Source organism: Oncorhynchus gorbuscha, linkage group LG01 (genome assembly GCF_021184085.1).
Source record: "Oncorhynchus gorbuscha isolate QuinsamMale2020 ecotype Even-year linkage group LG01, OgorEven_v1.0, whole genome shotgun sequence".
NCBI lineage: Eukaryota > Metazoa > Chordata > Actinopteri > Salmoniformes > Salmonidae > Oncorhynchus > Oncorhynchus gorbuscha.
The window spans coordinates 82,549,068-82,572,375 of NC_060173.1; the positions used below are offsets into that span (position 1 = coordinate 82,549,068).

The window sequence follows — 23,308 nt, forward strand, 5'->3', positions numbered from 1 at the left end:
GAAGTGTGCGCTTGTCTGTCTGTAAATGTTCAAATCAAGAAAATCGTACCATCTACTTTGCTAAATATAAGGAATTAGATGTTCAGCGTTTATTTTACTCAAGCACGACAAATCAGTACTTTTCCCACCACAGTACTTAAGTACTGAACATTTAAAACCAAAACTTTTAGACTTTTACTCAAGTTGTTTTTTACTGGGTGACTTTCATTTTCTAAAAAGTATGACAATTTTGTATTTTTTTTTCCCACACAAGCACACGTACATACACACACATCCTTTGGGCTCCTTGGGGGATTGCAACCCGACACTGCCTTCATACTATCTTAATAGAGCCTTTGGTTATCTCGTCCTCCTCTTTCCTGTTTTCTGTCACTGGACATTATCTAACACAGATACACATCACCCGCATGACAAAAACATCCCTGTTTTATTTTAACAGGTTACACACAGTCACAGACAATGACCAACATGAAACATAACTTTCTCATCACTTCAACACAACATACATTGTACATATGAAGATATGGAATCCGCTTCTTGCCCCCCCCCCCTAACTGAACAAGGCCAGCTAGTCTGAGCCCGAGGAATTAGTTCTATATTAGGACAATAGAAACTGCTGATTCACCGCCCAAGCTGCACCCAGCCAACAGCCTGGCAACACATACACACATACACCGCACAACACACACACCGTACGTACACCGCACACAGCCAACAGTCCGTCATGGCCGTGTCTCCCTCTGTCAGCTTCACCGCATAGGGTCCTTTGAATGGCTTAATTGCTGTCCAATGATGTGCCTGAAGTAATGAGGGACCACAGTTGAACAGGCAGGAGCCATGGAGGAAATGGGACTTTGTTTGGTTCTTTTCATGAGGAAATCGTCCTTTTTAGTGGAATGCCGGAGTGTATTGTCTGTAACTGGGTTCTCTGCAAATTTCAAAGTACTCTATTGGGCCCTATCACTATTACACAGGCCTATGTCAAGGGTAACTATCAGGGTATAAGCTGTGTGTATGGAAATGATGCCTTTCAAAAGTGGACATGTTGAATGTGTACGCTTTTTATTAGAGAATAAAGTTGATTTGAACAGCACTTAATGGGTCTGATGGCTTTGAGTAGGGATGAACCTCAGTCGGCTTCTAGGCAGGAGATGTGGAATGAGTGGCTGCTCGTCCTCCTTGGGTCCTCTCCAGACCACAGCCCCAGCCACGGCGAGCCGATCAAAGCATCGCCTCATATGGGCCTCAGGCTTTTCCCATGCAGCGCTATGAGTTGAACGGAGCTTGATTGCTTTTCCTTAGACAAAAAACCTAATCCAGAGTGAAACCGTAGCTCTACATAGAGAAAGTGACTGTGGCTGTGACGCATGATTGTGTACACATGTGTGTGTGTGTGCATGTGCGTGTGTGTGTGTGTGTGTGTGTGTGTGTGTGTGTGTGTGTGTGTGTGTGTGTGTGTGTGTGTGTGTGTGTGTGTGTGTGTGTGTGTGTGTGTGTGTGTGTGTGTGTGTGTGTGTGTGTGTGTGTGTGTGTGTGTGTGTGTGTGTGTGTGTGTGTGGGAAGATGAATACAGCAGATGAATACTGACTGAAGGTATCTGACCATTCTATAAGAACCCCCTTTCTAAAGACCTTGTCTTTCCAAACCCCAAACACGTTTTCCAAGTGCTGTCTCATAGATCTAGAAGGTGAGCCATCATTGATGTATTTTCAATGTCCTCCACTTTGAAATAAAGCCTCCATTAGCACCGAGTGGGCTTCTTTGCTGACAGCACAGTAAGTGTTTCGGGGAGATACAGCAAGGCTTTAGACGGAGGCAAAGGCATGATGCTCTAGGGACTTACTCAGCAGAAGTCAGCCCCAGTTTTGCAAAGGCATCTGATTCACACAGGCTTCTGTCCTAACTTAAGTGGACTGGATTTAATCTACTGTAAATTCAAAGCCAAATCTGTTCCTCACTCTGTAACCATATTGTCCTCCCTCCTGATCTGCCCTTGTGCTTAACAGTTACAGCGGCGTTTCACAAAAACCTGCCAATGGCCACTGAAGGCCCAGTCAATAGTTCAGCCATTAACTCTGTCCAAATATAGCCTGTGCCAAAAACATCTCCATGTACAGGTAGGGATCTAAGTAGCCTGCTCTCTAGGGGGGCTTGGAATGGCTTGGCTCAATGCCAAACTCTAAACTCCGTTGATTGATTCCATTAGTGCCCAAGGTTATGTTCTCACTGAACGCCATCATCATCACAACGTTATTTTCTATGTAGCACTGGTGGCCAGTGGACCGTGAACCCTCCACGATAGTTCTGGTTTGTTTGGAAGTTGGATTGTACTTACACACACACACAATTACACAGCGGGGTCAAAGGTAACACTGGGGGAGCATCTGGAAGACAGAACCTCTAAACATTCACATCCAAGTCAAAACAGGACATTAGAATTATTAGCTAAGTATGTCATAGCTTCTTCGCTCCGGAGGACGTGTATCTTGACACACTGTTCTCCTGTCACCGAAGGCAAATTTATATTCCAGAATGACTTACCAGTCGTTTCAGGCCAAACAATGTGTGAAAAGAATAGTTTATGTCCAACTTTTCCTGAGTTGACTGAATTCACACCATATCTCCCTGAAGGCGAACTGCCATCTCGGCTCATGCGGTAATCTCGCTTGGACTAGTAAGTGAGCTTCTGAAAATGTGCATTTAAATGTTTATTTCTACCATAGTTCACACATTGTGTAGCCCGAAACAACTGGTAAGGCATTCCGGATTATAGATTTGCCTTCGGTGATGGGAAAACTTTCTCACAAATAGGTTAACTGGAGGGCTGGTAAATATGTTTTCGTTGTATGTGATGTCACCTTCAGCGATGGGAGATCTGTGTAAAGGTCTCCCGGAGTGAAGAGGTTAGGAAGATAATAATTAACTTCCAGTAGTTTGAGATGTGATCCCAGAGGGAGCATGATATCAAAGACACACACACACATACATCATGTGGTGACAAATACTTTGAGACAGACAGGTCATATGCCATGGCACGATCTCCCTGCTGGGAAATTAGGCAGAGCAAGGTGTCAGGAATGATGACGGGGCCCCTGCAAATATGGGTATGATCACACAGAAAGGCATTTGCCTCCTGCAGTGAGGGAGTCAAGAAAACACAGAAACAGAAATAGGCTGTAGATTCTCTATCTCTGTTTGGAATTTGACCCCCCCCCCTCCTGCTACTGTGACTATCCTAAATTTAAGACCCTTAATATACAACTTGAGGAGGGAGAACTAAAGCATGGCTAAATCTGACCTGTGAGCATCTCAGCCTAGAATAATCTTCAGCACTTACTTTATTGCTTAGAATAGTCTGCCATCGTCATTATTAACTCTGAGTGGACTGAGCAGCACAGAGGTGTACAAGGATGATGAATGATAATGCTGATGATGATGAGAGAGTGGAAGAGAGAGAAAATCGGACACAGAGGAGGGAGACCAAGGGAAGGGGACTGTCTTGATTCCGATTTGACATTATGTTGTGTACCGCGTGTTCTGTTGCTGCTGAATGTGCTGTGTTAGCGTATCAAGGTTTTATCAGCACATGAACTAGTGTGTTGGCTAGTTATGCTTACCGCTGAGTCTCGTCTTAGTTTCATGTATGTTATCAGATTGGAAGAGAGAAGCAGTATGTTTGTTCTCTGTTCCACAATAAATCCACTGTGATATGCCTAAGAGATGGCTAAGTCAGGCGGCAGCTCAAACAGAAGAGTTTGAGCTTAGTAAGGAAATATCAGTGCACTTTGTGTGTACGTAACAAAACTAGAATGTGCAGAAGCAAAGGCTGTGTGTGTGTGTGTGTGTGTGCGCGTCCGTGCGTCCGTGCGTCATCTCATTGGTACCCTGCTCCAGATCAGATACTATTGAGCACCTCTTACTTTCACCTTCATCTCTCTTTTCTGGTTCTTTCTCATCGCCCCCGCTCATCACCTTTTCCTCGCTCTTTCTTTTCCTTCTCATTCTTTCCTCCCAGCCCAATGCAGGGTGTGGTTCTTTCTTTCACAGGAACAGCTTTTTTCTATTCCCTAGTGCTGGCTCAGATAGCTAGTAAAATGTCAGTCATTGGACTTAGTGGCTCTTTTCCATTGCATGAACGTTTGTGACAGGAGCCAACATAAGGAGTGGCTCATTTCTATGTGTGGGTGGGTGGGATGTGGGAGGTGTACAGTAGTGTCTGTGTGTGTGGTGGTGGGGGGGGGTTCTGTGTGTGTTGACTGTGGCTCGGTTCTTGACTGTGTGTGTGTGTGTGTGCGCGTGTGTGTGTGTGTGTGTGTGTGTGCGTGTATGTGAGAGAGAGAGGGAAATAGAGGGAGAGAGAGAAGTGATGTCACTCAGTCAAACACATACTATGGTGTGTGTGGCTGCCCCTCTCCCCACACAGACACACAGAGACTGTTGTAAAGGTTCATGGGACTTCACAGCAGTAGCTCACTTAGAGTAGCTTAGACAGTCAGCCAGTCACCACTAGTCCACAACAGCAGCGCCTCTCACAACACGATTAGCCTCCTGAGCCAAGAGAATCCCCCCTATTCAGTTCCGCAATGTTCTGCTCCGGGGGCTCCGCTTTAGGGTAGCACTAGGGGTTTTCCCATATTCCTCTGGACTGTACCAACGGCCGCATTCACAAAGGTAGGGGAGCTCCTTTCACGCTTTCTCTGTTGTGTTTTTGGAATTCCTTCTATTTTGTAACATCGGAAACTTACTGAAAGAAAGATCCGGAACCTACAAGTAACTTCCTTCCCAAGTGATTTGCCATGTGTGTCTGTCTTCACTATTAATACTGGTTGTTCAGGGATGATGTGTTGAGCTGCACCGGTTGATTTACTCTCGGTTGCCAGTTGTGTCACATTTGGCCGTAAGCAGGTGATTAAAAAAAGGTGCTAAAACAGATCTAATCAAAGAGCTACTCATCTTTCAGGACATCTATGTCTGTAGGACATATACGTATGTGTGCGTATCCCATTTAATTGTGGTCACTTGACCCTTAGAAGGGACACTAAGAGGTAAATAAAGACATGATGATGACGCCTTTCTTTGGTTTTGCACCACAGTCTATGAGTTGAACTCTTCAGTCAGGGTCAGACGTCTGGGTTGAAGTTGTAGCTCAAGTTTTGGGAGACTTCACTGTGACATTGGTGTCTGCTACTCTTCTGTTTGCATCTACCGGAGGGACAACAAAGGTATTTATGTGGCCAACTGTGTCAGTTTGGCCATTCAGAATGTAATATCTGTGACTTTCTTTGTGTGGTAGAAGATGTTATGCCTGTTTTGTTTCTCTAGAACCTTCCAGACTTCTCAGTAAAGGAAGATGTCGTCCACGGCAACAGAGTAGACGATGGGGAAAATAATCCCTTTTTCCAAGGAATGCTGCTCTTAAAGGAAGTCCTGGACTGTGGCCTAGGCCCAGTGAAAGGAAACAAACAGGCTGTCGAGACATCAGCCTGAGTCTTGAAAGGAGACATAAGCTTATTTAGTGCAGTTTCACAGGGTCCTTGTGTTTAACTCTTAAACGTCTGAAGTTGTTCAGCAAAACGCCAACCCCATTTCTACCAACTGAAATGATCGTTGAAGAGATTCTCAGATCCCAGATTCAGATTGTACCTTAAAGGGCAATTCCGTCACTTTTCAACATCATAGTCATTCTCTCCAGCACCATACCAGTGTCTACATGTGAAAAGGGCGCCTTTTTATGATCTGTGGTTAAAAAGATAGTCCTAAAAAAATGCTTCTCTGTGACATCACGGCTGTTTTCAAATCCTGCAAAGCATTTATAGCCATAGGGAGGGTATGTCACCATGTCACCACGAATCTCATAGTGTATGAAAATCGCTGTTTTTAGATGGACTGTTTTCACACGTAAGCACGGGTATTGTGCAGGAGATAATGAAAAGGGGGTTGAAAAGTGGTGGAATTTCCCTTTAAAGACAGGAGAAGGATTAACATAGGGGCTCTATTTTCGGTTGGCGTTAAGGCGGTGCTAGTGTGAAAAGCATGTTCGTTTGCAATTTTGTCATGTAAAAACTGGCTCACTGGCATTTTCAAGCCGTATCACCAGTTTCGGTAATTTACCAGTCTTATATCAGCTCGCTAGCGCTCAGATGACGGGGTGGAAATAATGGAGGTGTGTCCTTAAAAACATGATCTGAAGTGCTAATTTCTGATAGGGATATTTAAGACCAACCAAAAGCTGTTTATTTTAGCAGTAACGCAGTTGATTATGGCATGGATTGTGACAGCCGAAACGGAGACTATCCAGCCGTGAATCATACTGCCCATATGCGCATGGAACAAGAGTAGCCTAGGTGTGCTTTGGTGTCTGTATACTCAATATTTATTTGATTAAAACCAAGCATAGCCTTCCATCCTCTCAACGAATGGTCCCGTTTTGGATGTGTGTAAAACCCTCCATAGTCTGCATTGTTTGAATATTATATGACAACAGGGAAAAATGATGGTGCCTGTAAGTATTTAAAACAAGTTGTTGTTTTGTTTATAATTTGATTAGAATGATTAGTTCTCTTTTTAGGCCTTATCAATGCCAAAGGCCAAGCCCTATATCAGTGTGAAGACGTGCAATTACTTACAATGTGGATTAAATGGTTTTACGTTAACCTATTTAGAAAAGATGGGATAGGTCTACATTTTTTGTTATTTCATTTCTGTAAGCCATTTAACAAACTATAACATTGGAATTTAAGTTGATTCAAAGGCAATTTATAAAAGTCTGTAAATACACACAACCTGAAGCAACCACATATTTTGCCATGGAGCACGTTCTGATTGGCCAGCGAGGGGCCAAGCCTGCACACACTCATAACTTGTTTATTCATCAAAACCCAGACCTTTCACTCCAACGCCAGCAAGTGTGCCAATAACTGTGATAGTGAAAATATCGAAGATGTCTGACTCACCCCTGAACCTATAGCAATACCGACTGCGCTTAGATTGACCATTACGTTAGGTTTGTTAAACTAGAGCCCTTAGTCTGGTATAATAGAGGGAAAAAGTATGACCTTGCAGTGATTTATGGGCAACCCTGCAGAGAAGGGTGGGTCAACCCACAGAGACAGGTTCAAAGGTCAAACCAGGGCATTGTGGTCCTCACCAGGTGACCTGTAGCATCTGGCAGGATGTGGCTTCAGGGGACACAAGGTCAAAGGTCACGTCACAAGAGTAGGTAGAAGTTGCACTTATCCACTGAAACAGGGTCAGATGTTTCCTCATGTTTAAGGTTACGATTGGGAATAGGAGAATCTTATACTAGATCTGTTGAAGGAAACGTTACAGAACCTCATAGATCAGCTGAACAACAACAACAGAGTCGGTCTATTGACTTCAATGGAATTCACAGAGAACCAATCACATAAGGTTTTCTGAAGGCTCGTGATGTTCACACTGTTTTTTTTAGAATGGCATATGCTCTGTTTGTGCACTGCTGTTTCCAGATGTACAAAACCTACGCACACTGTCTCACACAACACACACACACTGCTGTTTCACCCATACAGGCTTTGCTGTCTCGCCAGCCTGTAAAGCTTCATGGGAACTGTGTGGGGTGAGGAGCTAGAAGCTTAATCAGATATAACTTTTTGTCGATGCTCACTTCATGCCCTCTGATGGAGGCTGGAATGCTGAAATGTGCTGCTTTTTAATGATATGTTGTAATAAGAAGCATTATTCATTGAACTTCCATTGTCTTCCTCCAAGAAAGACTATATATGAATCTTTGTATGGCACTGTTGGCGTTGTGGTTCCCAATGTGAGCTTGCATGGCAGGGCAGTTTAAATGTCATGCTGCATAGAGCCAGCTGCTGTGGGCATTGTGAAGAGCAGTTTGCCACTGGTAGTTTTAGGTGGTCATCCCCTTCACTGATGTATTGTGACATTGACCTGACCATAAGGAATCAATGGGAATAGTGTAGGGCGTGTGTGTGTGTCTGTGTGTGTGTGTCTGCACTTGTGTGTGTGTATGCGCGTGCATTGCGTGTTTGTCCACATTTGCACAATAGTGAATGGCGTACGTGTGATTTAGAGTTGTGTGTCTTTCTCTGCGTTTTTTGTCTGTGGTAGGAAATGTTTTGCTTCTATTCCTAGGGGGCAGGAAAGGCCTTCAGGGCTTACTTACTTAGTGAGGCAGTTTTTCCACGATGACTCAGTGCTTCTGGATGGGGCTCCCTCTACCTCTTGGGAGGTCCCCTGGACAGAGGGTGGGGCTGCCCTGTGTGTGTGTGTGTGTGTGTGTGTGTGTGTGTGTGTGTGTGTGTGTGTGTGTGTGTGTGTGTGTGTGTGTGTGTGTGTGTGTGTGTGTGTGTGTGTGTGTGTGTGTGTGTGTGTGTGTGTGCATCCGTTAATGTTTAAGTGTAGTTGTGTGTTCCAGGATGATGTACCAATGATCCATTGCTTTTCTCTGAGCTCATTCTGTAAAATACCTCAATCGTCAGCGTGCCAGTTTTTTTTCCATCAGAACCGGGTGATGTGCATTAACATAGATAATACATAACATACTCTGTATACAAACACAAACTAATTTCCAATGCGTTTCAGGTGGTGGTGATTGGCTTGAGAAAGTGCAAGCCAGGCTTCTGTGATTTCATCCTATTTTCCACAGCGCATGCCACAGCCCCATTCTCATTTCCTGTCAGAGAGAGGCTGGTAAAATAGGCAGAAGTGTGCCAGTATTCAGTTTAACTGCGGCTGTTTTGGAATCGCCTGCACACTGACAAATGACACTTTCCCCACCTACTTCTCTTTTGTCCCTTCCCTGCTCTTTCCCTTTCTCGCTTTCTCAATTATACTGGATTTAGTTGCTTTATCGGTATTACAGGTCTGTGTTGCTGAAAAGTAATGATATTCGCTGTACCAAATGTCCACAAACCTTTGAATGATATACATTGACTGATGACATTTTTGTGTGTACTGGCTCTTCATCTTGATTCACATGAAATGAATGATGACCATTGTACATAATATACTGTACAGTGTTGTTTCCCTCTTTGTAAACGCCCTCATTCCGTCTCTTTCTCTCTCCAGACGTCATACACACACAGGGCCCTCTCGACGGCAGCCTCTACGCTAAAGTTCGCAAGAAGGAGTCCATCGAGGGCTCGGTCACTGCCAACGGCCTCTCGCCTGCCGCCACCGAACACGTCCTACCTGCCGTCGACCAGGTCCTTCCCACAGTCGACCAAGCCCTGTCGGTGAGCAGCGACTCTGGCAACTCCACCGCCTCTATCAAGACTGACCGCACCGATGAGCCAGCCCCGGCAGCAGCAGCGCAAGTACCCCAAGCAGCCCTTGCAGTGAGCCAGCCACCAGCGACCCAGGAAAAGGTCGCAGACTCGGGCACGGACCCGGCCGTCCAGCCCATCAGTCCCCAGGAGAAGCAGGAGCTGGAGCAGCTGCTCAGCGGCCTGGAGGGCCCCATGCACCGCCAGGGCTACCTGTCCTCCCCATCAGGTGGAGGGACAAGTATAGGACTAGGAGGAGGAGGAGGAGGAATACTTCACCTGGTGCCGGCCCAAGTTCACGTGAACGGCCACAACAGCAGAATGGACAGGGAAACGGATATTCTGGATGACGAGGTGGCACTGCCTACCAGCCAGGAGGGCAACAGCATGGATAGCCTGGGCACCCTGTCGTCCCTGGAAGGGAGAGCTACACCGGCAGACCTCTACTATCAGGCTGAGACGGTCATCAATGGGCAGCACGAGGTCACCTATCTGGAGAGGAGCATCCCCCCGGAAAATGCTGTCATCAATGCTGCCATACGCTCACAGGATGTGGCCGCTCAGGTTCCCGTCACATTGGTGCGAAGCCTATCCTCAGCTCAGGATGGGACAGGCGAGTCCATCCCCCCGGCGAGCGATTACATTTTCAGCCAAAACGGGAACCTGTATCGCTCGCAGTCATTCGGTGCAGAGCAGAAACCCCTCCCCAGAGCTCCAGCACGTACCACCAGTAGTCGTGATGCCGTCCAACGGGGGCTCAACGTGTGGCAGCAATATGGCGTCCCAGAGGAGCCGGTGATGGACGGCGTCCATTTTGGCCCTTTTCCACCCTCCATGCCTCTACAGAGCCACCACAGCCTGCCACAGTTCCCCCACCACCAGACTGCCTCGCAGCAGGAGATTGAGCAGTCAATTGAGGCCCTCAACCTGCTGATGCTAGACCTGGACCCAGGCTGTCCTTTGGGGCAGGTGCCCAAGTCCCTGAGCGCTCCGCCAGGGGATAATGGGGTGGTGGTGACCATGCAACCATCCTTCTCCCAGACCCAGGCCAGACCCTCCTACCAGGCCGACTCAGCTATCTCGGGAAGCCATGCGCCTCGCCTTGCCAAGGTCCCGCTGAGTTCCTCCCCCATCCAGCTGTCCACGTCACCAGAGCCCTCTGCCGTCCAGAGACCCACAGCCATCTACCAGCCTGGTCCCACTGTAGTCTCCGTCCCTGGCTTCCTCACTGACCCTTCCAGCCAAGGGGAAGCCTGGACCAGTTCTCCCACCCAGGTCCCCACTACCGTTGGCCAGCTGCAGCTGAAGCCCATTAACACGTACCCCCCCAGCACAATGACCTCGCCCCTGTCCCCAGAGGTCCAGCAGAGTCTCAGTGCCATCTCCTCATTGCCCCAGCTGAGAGATGCCGAGCCTGATGAAGTATTCAACGTGGAGGGCTTAGTAGCCCAGCGCGTGGCAGGTAAGACTGCAGATCTCATGTGTTGTCATTGGCATATAGGTGTGATTTAATATACAAAGGAAACAGGAAGGTTATTCTCAAGTCGAGGATATATTAGGATGTTAAAAAAGAAACAAAAAGCTGTAATGAATATGTATGAAGTTCAAAGAGAGAACATCTTGATAGTTTTCTCCCAAAACAGAGCATTTATTACATTTTCTTTCCTAAACTTAGTTTTTTTTAACAAGTTTGTTTACTGCACAAAGAGATTGACAGCCCACACAGACACCATCTCTCAGTACAACATGGAACTGTAAAACCCCCGGAGTAACAAATGAAATCCTCAGAAAATCCATTGTGAGCCGGGCTTGACTTTTCCTGGCTCAAAGCTCTGCCCTTATGATGGGCTGCGTCGGCGTTGATATGAGCCCTGTGAGGTCACAATGAAGCCATTGTACACACAGTGCCTCAGCTCGAGGATCCCCCGTAAAACCCTGCACTACACTGTATTAAGCACTGAGGCTTCCCAGAACTGACTGCTCCCAAGATGGAGGACACACCTACTAGTACATATGGTTCATTGCTTAGAGCATCTAGCACCCTGGTAAAATAATGTTGTTTTTCATGTAAACAATGCTAAGAGAACTAAGCTTTTGTCCAATAGGAGGATAGCTTGTTATGTGAAGCTAGAAGGACTTTACAGGGCAAATGGCGCTTAATAAGGCCACACAAACATTTTTATGACAAGTGGGGCAAAAGTATGCCAACAAGCACACGTTGACAAGGTTACACTGTCAGTGAGATCATGAAGCCATTTTAATGCACTTCTTCGGCATGTATATTGGTGGCCAACCCTTTTCCTGGAGAACAACTCATCTACCTTTCAAATCAAGCCTGCGTCAACCTGCAGTACCATATATACCGCAGCAGTTATGCCAAATGACAAGCTTTCCAAACTGCACAATTTCAGTGCATCTTCTCTCGTGACAACCTGCTCATCATCAGTTATGAGCTGTCTCCAATGGAGGAAGTTCGCTGGCGTAACCGAACACACAGGTCCGCAGTGTGGAAACCTGTCATAAATCAAAAAGTAGTGGTACAGAATCACATTGCCACGTTGTGAAGGGACATCTCTGAAAACAAGTCCAAGAAAGATACTCTCACAGTAATGGTTAAATGCATCTTCTTGGTTCTGAAATTAGTTTCAGTGAAACCCCATTATGGCCAGACAGCGAAAGTGCTGTTATTGTGATTTTTATAGACAATTAAAATATAATTTAAATAAAGTGCAGAAAAAAATGCAAAGCACTTTACACTCAAACAACAACATAAAGGAAATAAAAGAGAAACAAGCAGGAAGAATGAAAAGCAGGAATAATATAAGCGAGCAGGTAGATCCTTCTGTCCTTGTTAGTTACTTGTCACACAACCACTTTGCTTCTCTGGACAGCTCAAGGCAACTGATAGTAGACTTTCCTTATCATCTTGTGGTTGTCAGGAGATACAAGCCCACTTTGTCCACATGTACAGGCAGCTGTCCACCGAAACATATGTGACATGTACCCTTGGTTCTTATTTCTGATATTTCTTAGTCATTGTTTATCATAGATGTTTGAAATTTCCATTGTTCTGTAAGCGATTATGATTTACATTTTTTTATTTTCATAAACTAGCAAATAAACGTATTTTCTTCATTAATTTTTTCCCTTTCTGTGGACGATCTCATTATCTCTCCATCATTCTCTCTCCTCTTCATCTTCATCCTCCTCCTCCTCTTTCTCCTGCCGACTCCAATCATGCACCTACTCTACCTACCCAGAGTACTCAGCCAGAATGCGAGGCCAGTCTGAGCACCGTCGCTCCCTCTCCCTCTCTGGTTCGTTCCCCTCCTCCTCTCCTTCCCTGTTTCCCCTGTCACTGACTCCTCTTCAAAACAAACCTTTCTGAGTATCTATCCATGGCACTGCCTGCCAGTTTGAGTTTGCTGTTTGCATTTGTTGCTTCCTGTTTCTGCCCTTTCTGTGCGTTTCTACCTTACTCTCTTTCTTTCTCATTATCTATCTATGTTTTTTTCTGTCTTTCCCTTGCTCTCTTTTCCTCACTCCCTCCCTCTGGTTGTCTCTCTCGCTATGTCACAGAACAAACAATGTCCTCTAATGTCCAGTTTTTCCAATACACCGTCCTTCATCTGTGATTGATGGAGAGGACAGTTTGATATTTATTTTTTAAGGTTAAGGAATCGACCCAACCCAAAAATTGCATTTGGGTTCATGTTTAAGTTTTACAAGAACGAGATGAGGAAGCACAAAGATGGCTCTGTGCGGACTCGCAGCGGAGTGTATGTCACAAGATATTGTTTGCCAAAGCCAGGGAACAATACCCAAGGCCAGGAGACACTGGCCTCTTTCAAGGCTGCTCTTTTCCCCTTTCTGTTTTTAACATTATCATCGCAGACAAAGGGCACTAAATCTAGGGGGAAGATTGCCTTTTTGAAATATTCTGAAGGCCTTATCTGTCCGTTGGGAGAGATAGACAAGGACGCAGACTGTATTGTTCTGTCAGGGGCCTGGAATGATGTCCAGACTGCAGTACTGCACTGTACTCCCAAAAGCCAGAGTAGTCCTTGAAGTCCAAGGACTGTAATGAATGACCACAATGACATCCATTCTATTAACATGGCTTCACTTCCAACAACTCAGGCCTTGGAGCAAAGATGGAGCATGAGTAGACCGGACATTCCCGGTGTAGACCGTTTAGAATGGGGTCAGACCTGGTCTACTGGGAAAAAAACACTCTATTTGGGTATTCATATACATACGTAGATCTGTTTCCAATCTATTCAGTACATTTCTTTGAAGGGAATTCCGATGAATTTCACCCCAGATAACCCTTCCGCACCATAAAATAGTCCCTCACTGGAGCGATGGATGGAGATGAAGAGAGCGATAGCCCCTTCCTTATAAAATGTCCTATAGTATGTAAAAAAATATATATTTGTGTTTATATGCTTGAAAAACAAGGGGGGGGGGATACAAAACAATTCCCCAGATATGTCATTCAAGGGAATCTCTGCTGTAACAGCTGGAAGCTATTAGCCATCTCCAGGGCAACGATACAGTGTTTGACAGGCTCCGCTGTAGAGCAGTGCATCCTGGGTCCATCTGTTTTGCTGTATCCCAGGCCCATTGCCATTCACGTGCCAGTGCTTAGGATTTATCCAACAATGCCCCTCTTCGATCCACAAATCAAAATAGAGCCCAGCCTAGACATGTGACATGACTGAAGCAGCTCCATTGGAGGCAAATCAAGAACGTAAAAAGATGGGCATATGAATGGCATGTGTGCAGGTTTGGCGTTTTAGGCCTATACTTGGATCTTGTCATGATACTGTTTCGTTATGCTGTAAATTGGGATCCAACAAAGCACACTTAGTGACACTAGATTTCTGTTGATATACCGTATATACACTGTTGTGCACTAGACAGACAGGAAGTTAGTTAACCTCTTAGAAGACTGCTCTCCTTTAATACCACTTTCTCCCTCAAATCTCTCTGTAGTTTTTACGTTCAGTTTAACGGTTGTGGAATATGGATATGCTTCACCACAGTCATGGATATTATTTGGAGTAAACACAAAAGGCATGTCTGACTCTTGTGTGACCAAAGAGGCCATCTCCATTCTGACAGTAACTATTAGCCTCTTAGCATTAGCATGCAGCTGCGGGAAACTATCTCTAACTCCCCCCCCCAGGTTTATCCTGCCAAAAGAGGCTGAGCTAGGGCTTGTAAATATTTTCCACTGTTTCCATAACGTTCGGCTCTCGAACTAGGGTGTGTTTGCGTGCTTTTCCATCTTTGGGAGGGTATGTCAGAACTTCAGGCCTGGAGAATCCATGAGTTTGCTTTTGCAGACAGTCAGCGCTAGCTACAGAGTACATTGCATAAAACGTGTTTATGCACAATTTTCAATGACCCTCCAAGAGAATAATCTTTATCTTAAAATTGAACAACCTAGGGTAAACATATTTTTAAGAAAGGCTGGCTACTATACAAAACCAATGTGTAGTTTGCTTACATTAACCCAAAGTCTCTGACTACCAATGAACAAAAACAAGTTTCCATGCAGTAACTAACACATTAAGATAAGATCTTACGCAAATCCTTTTTGTCTTACACTGGCAGTGGCAGCTTCCTCTCTTTCCCTCCAAACCAACTCATTGTAATGAGTTTACTGGGCCTTTTGAGGTTCACCCAAAACATTAGCTACTGCCACAGAGTATTACCCAGATAACAATAATTACAAATTTAGACTGTTTCACTGATGTACCTGCGAGTTCCTGATAATCTAGTGACATTCAACAAGAACATTGATCCCTACTGTTCCCCTCCAAACAATCCAGATTTTAATGAGAAAAGTTCTGGTTAGAGTGTTCAACATCAAGTAGCATGTTGAAAGTTCAGCTTTGCCATTTCTTACTGTTCACTTTTGAACACTTTGTGACTGTTTCCTTATTGTGATGTTTCTGTGGATTTATAGGCTGTGCAAGACATTGCTGGTTTGAAGTGGAAAAAATGTGTTTCTAAGAGCATGATACTGATACAGCATGATATTTTTTTTCTCTTTTTACATTTTTTTTTTACAAAACACTGTTCTGACAAAATGTGACCCCTGTATGATCTGGACAGGTGTCCAGTCCCATGGGATGTCATCAGATGAGACATTGGCCCTGCCCCGTCACCGCACCACCAGCGAAGGACAATGCCACAATGGCCACGACGAAAACTTCTCTTACGAACCCCCAGTCCGCTCCCCCATTCGCTGTGTCTCGCCGGAGTTCGTCAACACCTTAAATCTGAATCCTGGGGGGAGGCCCAAAGAGGTAGAATGCTCTGCCCACAGCCTCAACCTTCTCTAGTGTGTCTCACATAGGATGATATATGATTAGGATGAACATAATGAATAGTAATATATTTGGGTGTGTATGCGTGTGCGTGAATGTGTGTGTTTCCTTGTCTTCTCTTCCATCAGAGAAACATGCACAGCTACAGAGAGGCCTTTGAGGAGTTGGAAGGTGGCTCCGTCAGCCCCATGCCCACTGTTGGTGGTGAGGTGTTCCCCCAAACCCCTGCCTTCCCCATCTCGCCGCAAACCCCTTACTTCAACCTGTGTAAGTCTCCCCTCTGGCTGGCTGTAGGCGCTGTGGAACTCAGGGGAATATAGGCTTTTACCATAGATCATATTTAAATACATTTATCCAAGAAGGGAGTAGGATGTTATTTATAGGAATAATTAACCAGGAGTTACATTACCATGTGACTTGATCGGGAAAACCTCAAAAGTTTAACGCTCCAGGATATTATAGGACATGAGAATACCATGTTTTATTCAGGCATGTACAGGTTCAGAGTGTAGAAACTATACAACTGATATTATGGTCAATAACGTCATGGGGGCATTAGTCTAGCGCTATCTGGTTGATTTTAATTCTTGGACCATAACATTTTTCTTCTTCTTCTTCTTCTCAAAGAAAATAATAGACTACATCTCCTAATTCCGAGTATTCTACCCCATTTAGATGTAGGCCAATAAACTATATTTCCCACATGACAAAATCCATTTCAAACCCATTCAGACAGATTTGTAGGAAGTGCAGGATAGATCCTAATAACTGCAGAGGCCACAATGTCTGAGAGGCCACACTGTTTGCAATTGTGTCGGCTCATAGAAAAGTCTGAGTCATCCTATCAGACAAGAATCACACTTCTCTCCTGCCTTCCAGGCAGTAATTCAGTGGGTTTAGAGAATGTGCTGCCATCTACAGATCAACATATCCTGGGATCCCACCAGTCTTCTGATACATTTAGTAGGCACGTATTTCATATGAAAGATGGGCACTGTTTAATTTTTTGATTTTATTCGGTGCCTATCTTCCACATTCATTTGGGTTAAGGCATTGAGCTCGATCTACACACAGAAACAATAGCGCGAGTTGTGGTTTCAAGCGCTTGACAAATTATGGAGTGAACTATCCCTTCAAATACTTTTGTCAGTTGCCAGCTCTATGAGTTACCTCATTTCCCCCTGGGCAAAGCCCTAAAAACACCCCATAAAAAGCCCATAGCATTTTTACCTCCCTCAAAGGTGTTACACCCCCAAAAAAAATACTCCATGCAAAGCGGGAATGCACTGAGTACTTATTTTTCCTGGTTAAACCATGACGATTTATGATATCTCTGTCGATGTAAGAAGATTCTAGTCAAGTATACATCCACTTACATGCATCTACCAGCATTTAGGGATCTACTAGTAGTATGCTACTACTCAAGTATGCATCCCACTTTCAATATGCTTCAACTTCATTTTACACTTAATGTCTTGAATAGAAACTGAAACAGATACTTAGACAGACTGGTGGAGCCCTGGGTATGTCTGTCCCTGTCTATCGCTGCCGTTCTAGCCCCTAACCCGAACCATTACTGCGAGACAGGAGGCTGTGTTGGTTTTCTCTTTATGGAGCTAGTGGTGTCATTGACTGTTGCCCTGCAAGCCTGGCCTTGTATGTTTGGAATCATCACTCCCATTGGTAATGTTACAATTCGGGTTATGGAAAGCTGATGGGCCAGCGCTTAGGGTTACCCAGATCCCTATCACCGGCACATCCACAGACCCCTCTCAGCTCCAGACCTTTAGAGTGTCCTCCCATGAAACGCATTTGCCCAACACGATCCACCACATTGTAAGGCATTTAGGTTGCCACACAGAACAAAGAATTGATTGGGATTCTTTGGTAAGTGGAGGATGATGCATGTCCCTAGCCCCACTGTTGACCACATTGGCCATCTTGGCCCAGGCTCAGCGACCCTGAAGTTACCTCCAGCTCTCCCCTTCTGCCTATCATAGCCCCCCTAGCACGGCTTTACCCAGCATGCCTCTGGAGAGCAGTACCTCTTAAGACACAAGAACCCCTTCTAGACTTGAGATCCACACTAAATTACTCATATAAAGGAAACACGCGTATTCACCCACGCTAATTCTCTCACACACACACACACACACAAACACACATGCGCATATACAAATATTTCAAAATAACTAAGTCTCACTCTCCTAAGGTACTGCTCTCCATGTGACTGTTGTCATGTGTGTATTCCTTTTAACATGACTTTGTTGTTTTGCTACGCACCGACTTCTCCCAAGCATCTTTATTTGTTAAGCCACATAAGGCTTGTCTTTTATACATATGTCAGTGAGTTACTGTTGTTATTTACATTTGTGTGCATGGCGTACCTTTGCTTACATCCTGCCATGTTTGTTGTGACCGTGTCGCTCAGAGGCTGGTCACAGTGTGATACATCACCTGCATGGTCCTCCCACAGAGCACGAGGCATGGACACACCCCTCCCACATCTAGCTGTGTCCGTCATGATATCACCCATGTTGTCGTGTGTCACTGTGTCACATTCTGTTGTTATGATGTCTTGACAGCTCAGCATCTGTATGTACCATATGTATACACACACATTTGGTTTCCGGACCCAGATTAAGCCTAGTTCTGGACAAAAAATAACTTTCAAACAATATTCTCTGTTGAACATGTTTTTTCTTCTTGGACTAGTGTTATTCTAGGTCCCGGAAAACATTCCTTAATGTTTCCATGCTACACATGTCAGTCAGTCCTATTTCTGAGGCATAGAACATGTGCAGCAATGAACAACCTGTCTTGGAATTCAGGAATAAAAAAATTGCCCTATCAATTGAATACATGTAACGGTAACTAACACACTTTTTCCGTACGATTTACCTTATTTTACCGCCTAAAAAAACGTAATACTTACATTTACATTTTACATTTAAGTCATTTAGCAGACGATCTTATCCAGAGCGACTTACAGGTTAACTGTGACATGAATACCATTGTAAAGCACAATTTCTCCCCTTTCTAGCAAAATCAATGACGAGACCTTCATGCTGCCCGTCTCTGCATGATTGAAGAACGCAATGCGTTCCGTCTGGTCTTTTTAAAAATGGCGGGTGGGAAAGCGAAACCTACTGCATGATAATGAAAGGGGGGAGATATGTTGTGTGGGGAAACTGCTTTTGTCACCCGATTTGTCCAAATTATCACCTCTAAAATGTAAATGAAATAATATAGCTAGAGAAGGGCTACACCTGGTGGAAAGAGGCTGTACGACACCGAATGAGTTCCAACGTTACGTAGTGACACGTCACGATGTAACGTACCGCGTCAGAGGGATCTGTTTTTTTGTTAGTCTTTTCTCGAATACTATTAGTCCATTCCCATGAAAATCAATGCTGAATCAAAACTTAGTTCACACCCCAGATTTGGATGCCAATACATTTGCTACAGTCCCATTAGTTTTCATTGCAGCCTCGTTTGAATGTTGCGGTGGCGCAAATTTGTACGGAATGGGGTTAGTCACCGTTACATATCTTACATAGACCCAAACCAGCTAACACACACACACACACATACACAGTTACAACATGAACAGCACAGGTGTTTGCTGCTAAGACTGTTGTAGTGAAGCATGCTAAATGTTGTTGTGTGTTGTGCTCTTTTCCTGCTAGGCCAAGCTCGTTCCCCTCCAGGCCTGATGAAGACCCCTCTCTCTGCCCTGGGCCTCAAACCCCACAACCCAGCTGAGATCCACCTCAACCAGAGTGGCTCAGGTGAGCAAGCACTCCTTAGCCTGTTAGCCATTGTGCTTCTCTCATGGGCTTGAAGAGCCTGTAAGCATAGCATAATGTAGCCTCTAGCATGTTAACATAATCTTATAGTGCTATGTTCACTTCATCTTAGTTAGTATATTGTATGTAAAATTTGTGTAAATTTGTCTGTCTGTAGTCTGTCTCAATATGTTTTTTGTTGTTGCTAGCAGCACCATATCACCAAGTAAAATTCTGGGTATGTGTAAATGTACTTAAATATACAAATTGTAAAAAAAATATATAAATGCAACATGTAAAGTGTTGAAATAAATATCCCCGAAATGTTCCATACACACAAAAAGCTTATTTCTCTTGAATGTTGTTGTCACGCCCTGGCCATAGTGAGGCTTTTCATTCTCTATTTTGGTTAGGCCAGGGTGTAACTAGGGTGGTATTCTATGTCCTTTTTTCTATGTTTTGTATTTCTATGTCTTGGCCTGGTATGGTTCTCTATCAGGGACAGCTGTCTCGTTGTTTCCCCCACCTGTTTTGTGGGAAGTTAACTTTGTAGTTGTTCAGGGCACATAAAACCAACCGTGAAGCTTTGGGCTTTCTTCTTTAAATAAGGTAAAAATACGCTTACCATGCTGCACCTTGGTCCAGTCATTCAGCCAGCCGTGACAGTTCTGCATAAGTGTGTTTACATCCCTATTAGCGAGCATTTATTTTTTGCCAAGATAATCCATCCACCTGACAGGTGTGGCGTAGTAAAAAGCTGATTAAACTGCATGATCATTACACAGTGCTGGGGACATAAAAGTCCACTCTAAAATGTGAAGTTTTGTCACAGATGTATCAAAAATTTGATTGCTGTAATGTCCACCAGAGCTGTTGCCAAAGAATTTCATGTTCATTTCTCTACCATAAGCCGCCTCCAACGTTGGTTTGCGCAACCAACAAATTTCTGCACGGACTGTCAGAAACCATCTCAGGGAAGCTAATCTGTGTGCTCGTCGTCCTCACCAAGGTCATGACATGACTGCAGTTCGACGTCATGACCAACTTCAGTGGGCAAATACTCACCTTCGACGGCCAATGGCACACTGGAGAAGTGTGCTCTTCATGGATTAATCCCGGTTTCAACTGTACATGGCAGACAGCTTGTGGTTGAGTGGTTTGCTGAAGTCAGCGTTGTGAACAAAGTGCCCCCATGGTGGGCTGGGGTTATGGTATGGGCAGGCATAAGCTATGGAAGCGAATGCATATGCGTATTATCGATTACAATTTCAATGCACAGAGATACTGTGACGAGATCCTGAGGCACATTGTCGTACCATTCATCCACCGCCATCACCTCATGTTTCAGCATGATAATGCAAGGATCTGTACACAACTCCTGGAAGCTGAAAATGTCCCAGTTCTTCCATGGCTTGCATACTCACTAAACATGTCATCCATTGAGCATTTTTGGGATGTTCTGGGTCTATGCGTACGCCAGCGTGTTCCAGTTCCACAGGCCACAATCAACAGCCTGATCAACTCTATGCGAAGGAGATGTGTTGCGCTACATGAGGCAAATGATGGTCACACCAGATACTGACTGGTTTTCTGACCAACCTTTTTTTAAGGTATCTGTGACCAACAGATGGATATTTCCAGTCATGTGAAATCCAGAGATTAGGGCCCAGTGAATTTACTGATTTCCATATATGAACTCGTAAAATCTTTAAAATTGTTTTGTTTATATATTTTTTCAGTGTATACTAATAATATATATGCTATTTAGCAGACACTTTATCCAACGCATGTATAAGAATAATGATTTTTTTCTGATAATATTGTAATACATACATATGCTACATGACCAAAAGTATGTGGACTTCGTCAAACATCTCATTCCAAAATCATGGGAATTAATATGTAATTGGTCCCCCCTTTGCTGCTACAACAGCTACCTGTCTTCTGGGAAGGCTTCCCCTAAATGTTGGTACATTGCTGAGGGTGCTTTGCTTACATTCAGCCACAAACATTAGTGAGGTCGAGCACTGATGTTGGGGTGGCAGGTAGCCTAGTGGTTAGAGCAGTGAGCCAGTAACCGGATCAAGTCCCTGAGTTGACAAGGTAAAACCAAATCTGTCGTTCTGTTCCTGAAAAAGGCAGTTAACCCACTGTTCCCCGGTAGGCAGTCATTGTAAGTAAGAATTTGTTCTTAACTGACTTGCATAGTTAAATAAAGTTTAACAAAAAACCGCCTCGCAGTTGGCGTTTCAATTAATCCAAAAGCTTGTGTGGTCTACCATTTCGCGACTGAGACGTTGTTGCTCCTAGACGTTTCCACTTCACAATAACAGCACTTACATTTGATCGGGGCAGCTCTAGCAGGGCAGAAATTTTATGAACTGACTTGTTGGAAAGGTGGCATCCTATGTCAGTGCCATGTTGAAAGCCACTGAGCTGTTCAGCAAGGCCATTCTACTGCCAATGTTTGTATATGGAGATTGCATGTGTGGCTGAAATAGCTGAATACAATAAGTAGCTGAAATAGCTGAATACATTCATTTGAAGAGGTGTCCACATACCTTTGTATATATTGTGCAGCATAGTGCTAAATTGTAAACATAGCATCTATCTACTCCCTTGAGGCCTCAACGATTGTTAGCATAGGGCTAAATCTAGAGAGTGTGGCTAGCTAGCACCATTCCATTGAGGGCTAGAAAGGCTAGCATAGCAACCTAGCTTTAGCTTGAGATACATTTTCTGTGAAACAGTTCACCAGTGAGATCACCAGTGCTTGTAAATTGAGCAGTGTTTTTGTATCATATGTGGTTATATTGGGGTTGATTTTAGTGACCTAGGAATGTGAATGAAAGCTTGATTTATGGCTCACCTTCATAGGGTTGCATGTTAATCCAGTCTTCAAAGCGACGAGTCCCATATTTACACAGCCGACAGGCTAAATGTGAGAGAGCCCCCAGAAATATAATTTAAACAAATGACTCCTTTGAACATGCGCTCTTTTTTTATTGTCTCCTCTAAGCCTTTATGGAGTGTTTGGTTCTAGCGGAGGCAGGAGCAATAATATCTCATTACTGGATGAGGTGCTTGGCTCTCGGAGGGATGTTTGACTTGGCTCACGAAATGTGGACCCCACTGCTCAGTAGTTCCTTCTGCGCCGACTATTCCAGCGCTTACACACACACACACACACACACACACACACACACACACACACACACACACACACACACACACACACACACACACACACACACACACACACACACACACACACACACACACACACACACACACACACACACACACACACACACACACACACACACACACATCTGTAGTTAAGCTACAGATGCTTGAATATAACTTTGACAAATTTTCTTCCCTCTCTACACCATCTATCACATCATCATACTTTGTCTTCTTTCTTTCTCCCATGAACCTCTTTTCCTCCCCTCCCTTCTCTGGCTACCTTACACTACTCCTCATCCTCTTCCTCCCTTCTCATTCCTTTATTCCCTCCCTTTATCTCTCTCTACTTGTTCTTGACTCTTTGTTTCACTTTTTTTTCTTTGAATTCCGTCCGTCACGGCGCCTCAGACGCTGACAATAGTGAGGGCGAGGAAGGTAAGAACATCGCCCAATCATCAAGCATTTTTTTTACTTCCCCAGAGAACCCTTGTCATAGACAACCGCAGAGCCTCACTCTTTTTCTCCCTCTTCTCCCATCCAACTGTCCTCCACCCATTTCAGGTGTTACGTCGCAATTAAGACTTTACAATTCCTTACAACGATGCACTTTTTCTCCATTTCTTTGTTCCGTATAGTGTTTGCTCATTGCTGTTATGGTCACCATCCCTCTTGCTCCATTCAGTCACTGTATGTGCCATGGAGTCATTATTGGGGGCAATAC

General features: G+C 44.5%; 1 protein-coding gene across 11 annotated transcripts in view; it reads left to right on the top strand.

The window, feature by feature from the left end:
* Positions 1-23,308, top strand: part of LOC124043712 (tensin-1-like) — a 307,339-nt gene that overhangs the window by 258,082 nt on the left and 25,949 nt on the right. For 9 of the 11 annotated variants that reach the window (XM_046362593.1, XM_046362621.1, XM_046362612.1 and 6 more), the window contains 5 exons: positions 9,073-10,731; positions 12,530-12,586; positions 15,396-15,589; positions 15,739-15,877; positions 19,300-19,401. In XM_046362593.1, coding sequence (XP_046218549.1) covers positions 9,073-10,731; positions 12,530-12,586; positions 15,396-15,589; positions 15,739-15,877; positions 19,300-19,401 — 2,151 coding nt within the window. The remainder of the gene's footprint in view (positions 1-9,072; positions 10,732-12,529; positions 12,587-15,395; positions 15,590-15,738; positions 15,878-19,299; positions 19,402-23,308) is intronic. The other 2 variants (XM_046362636.1, XM_046362630.1) reach the window with 2 other exon arrangements.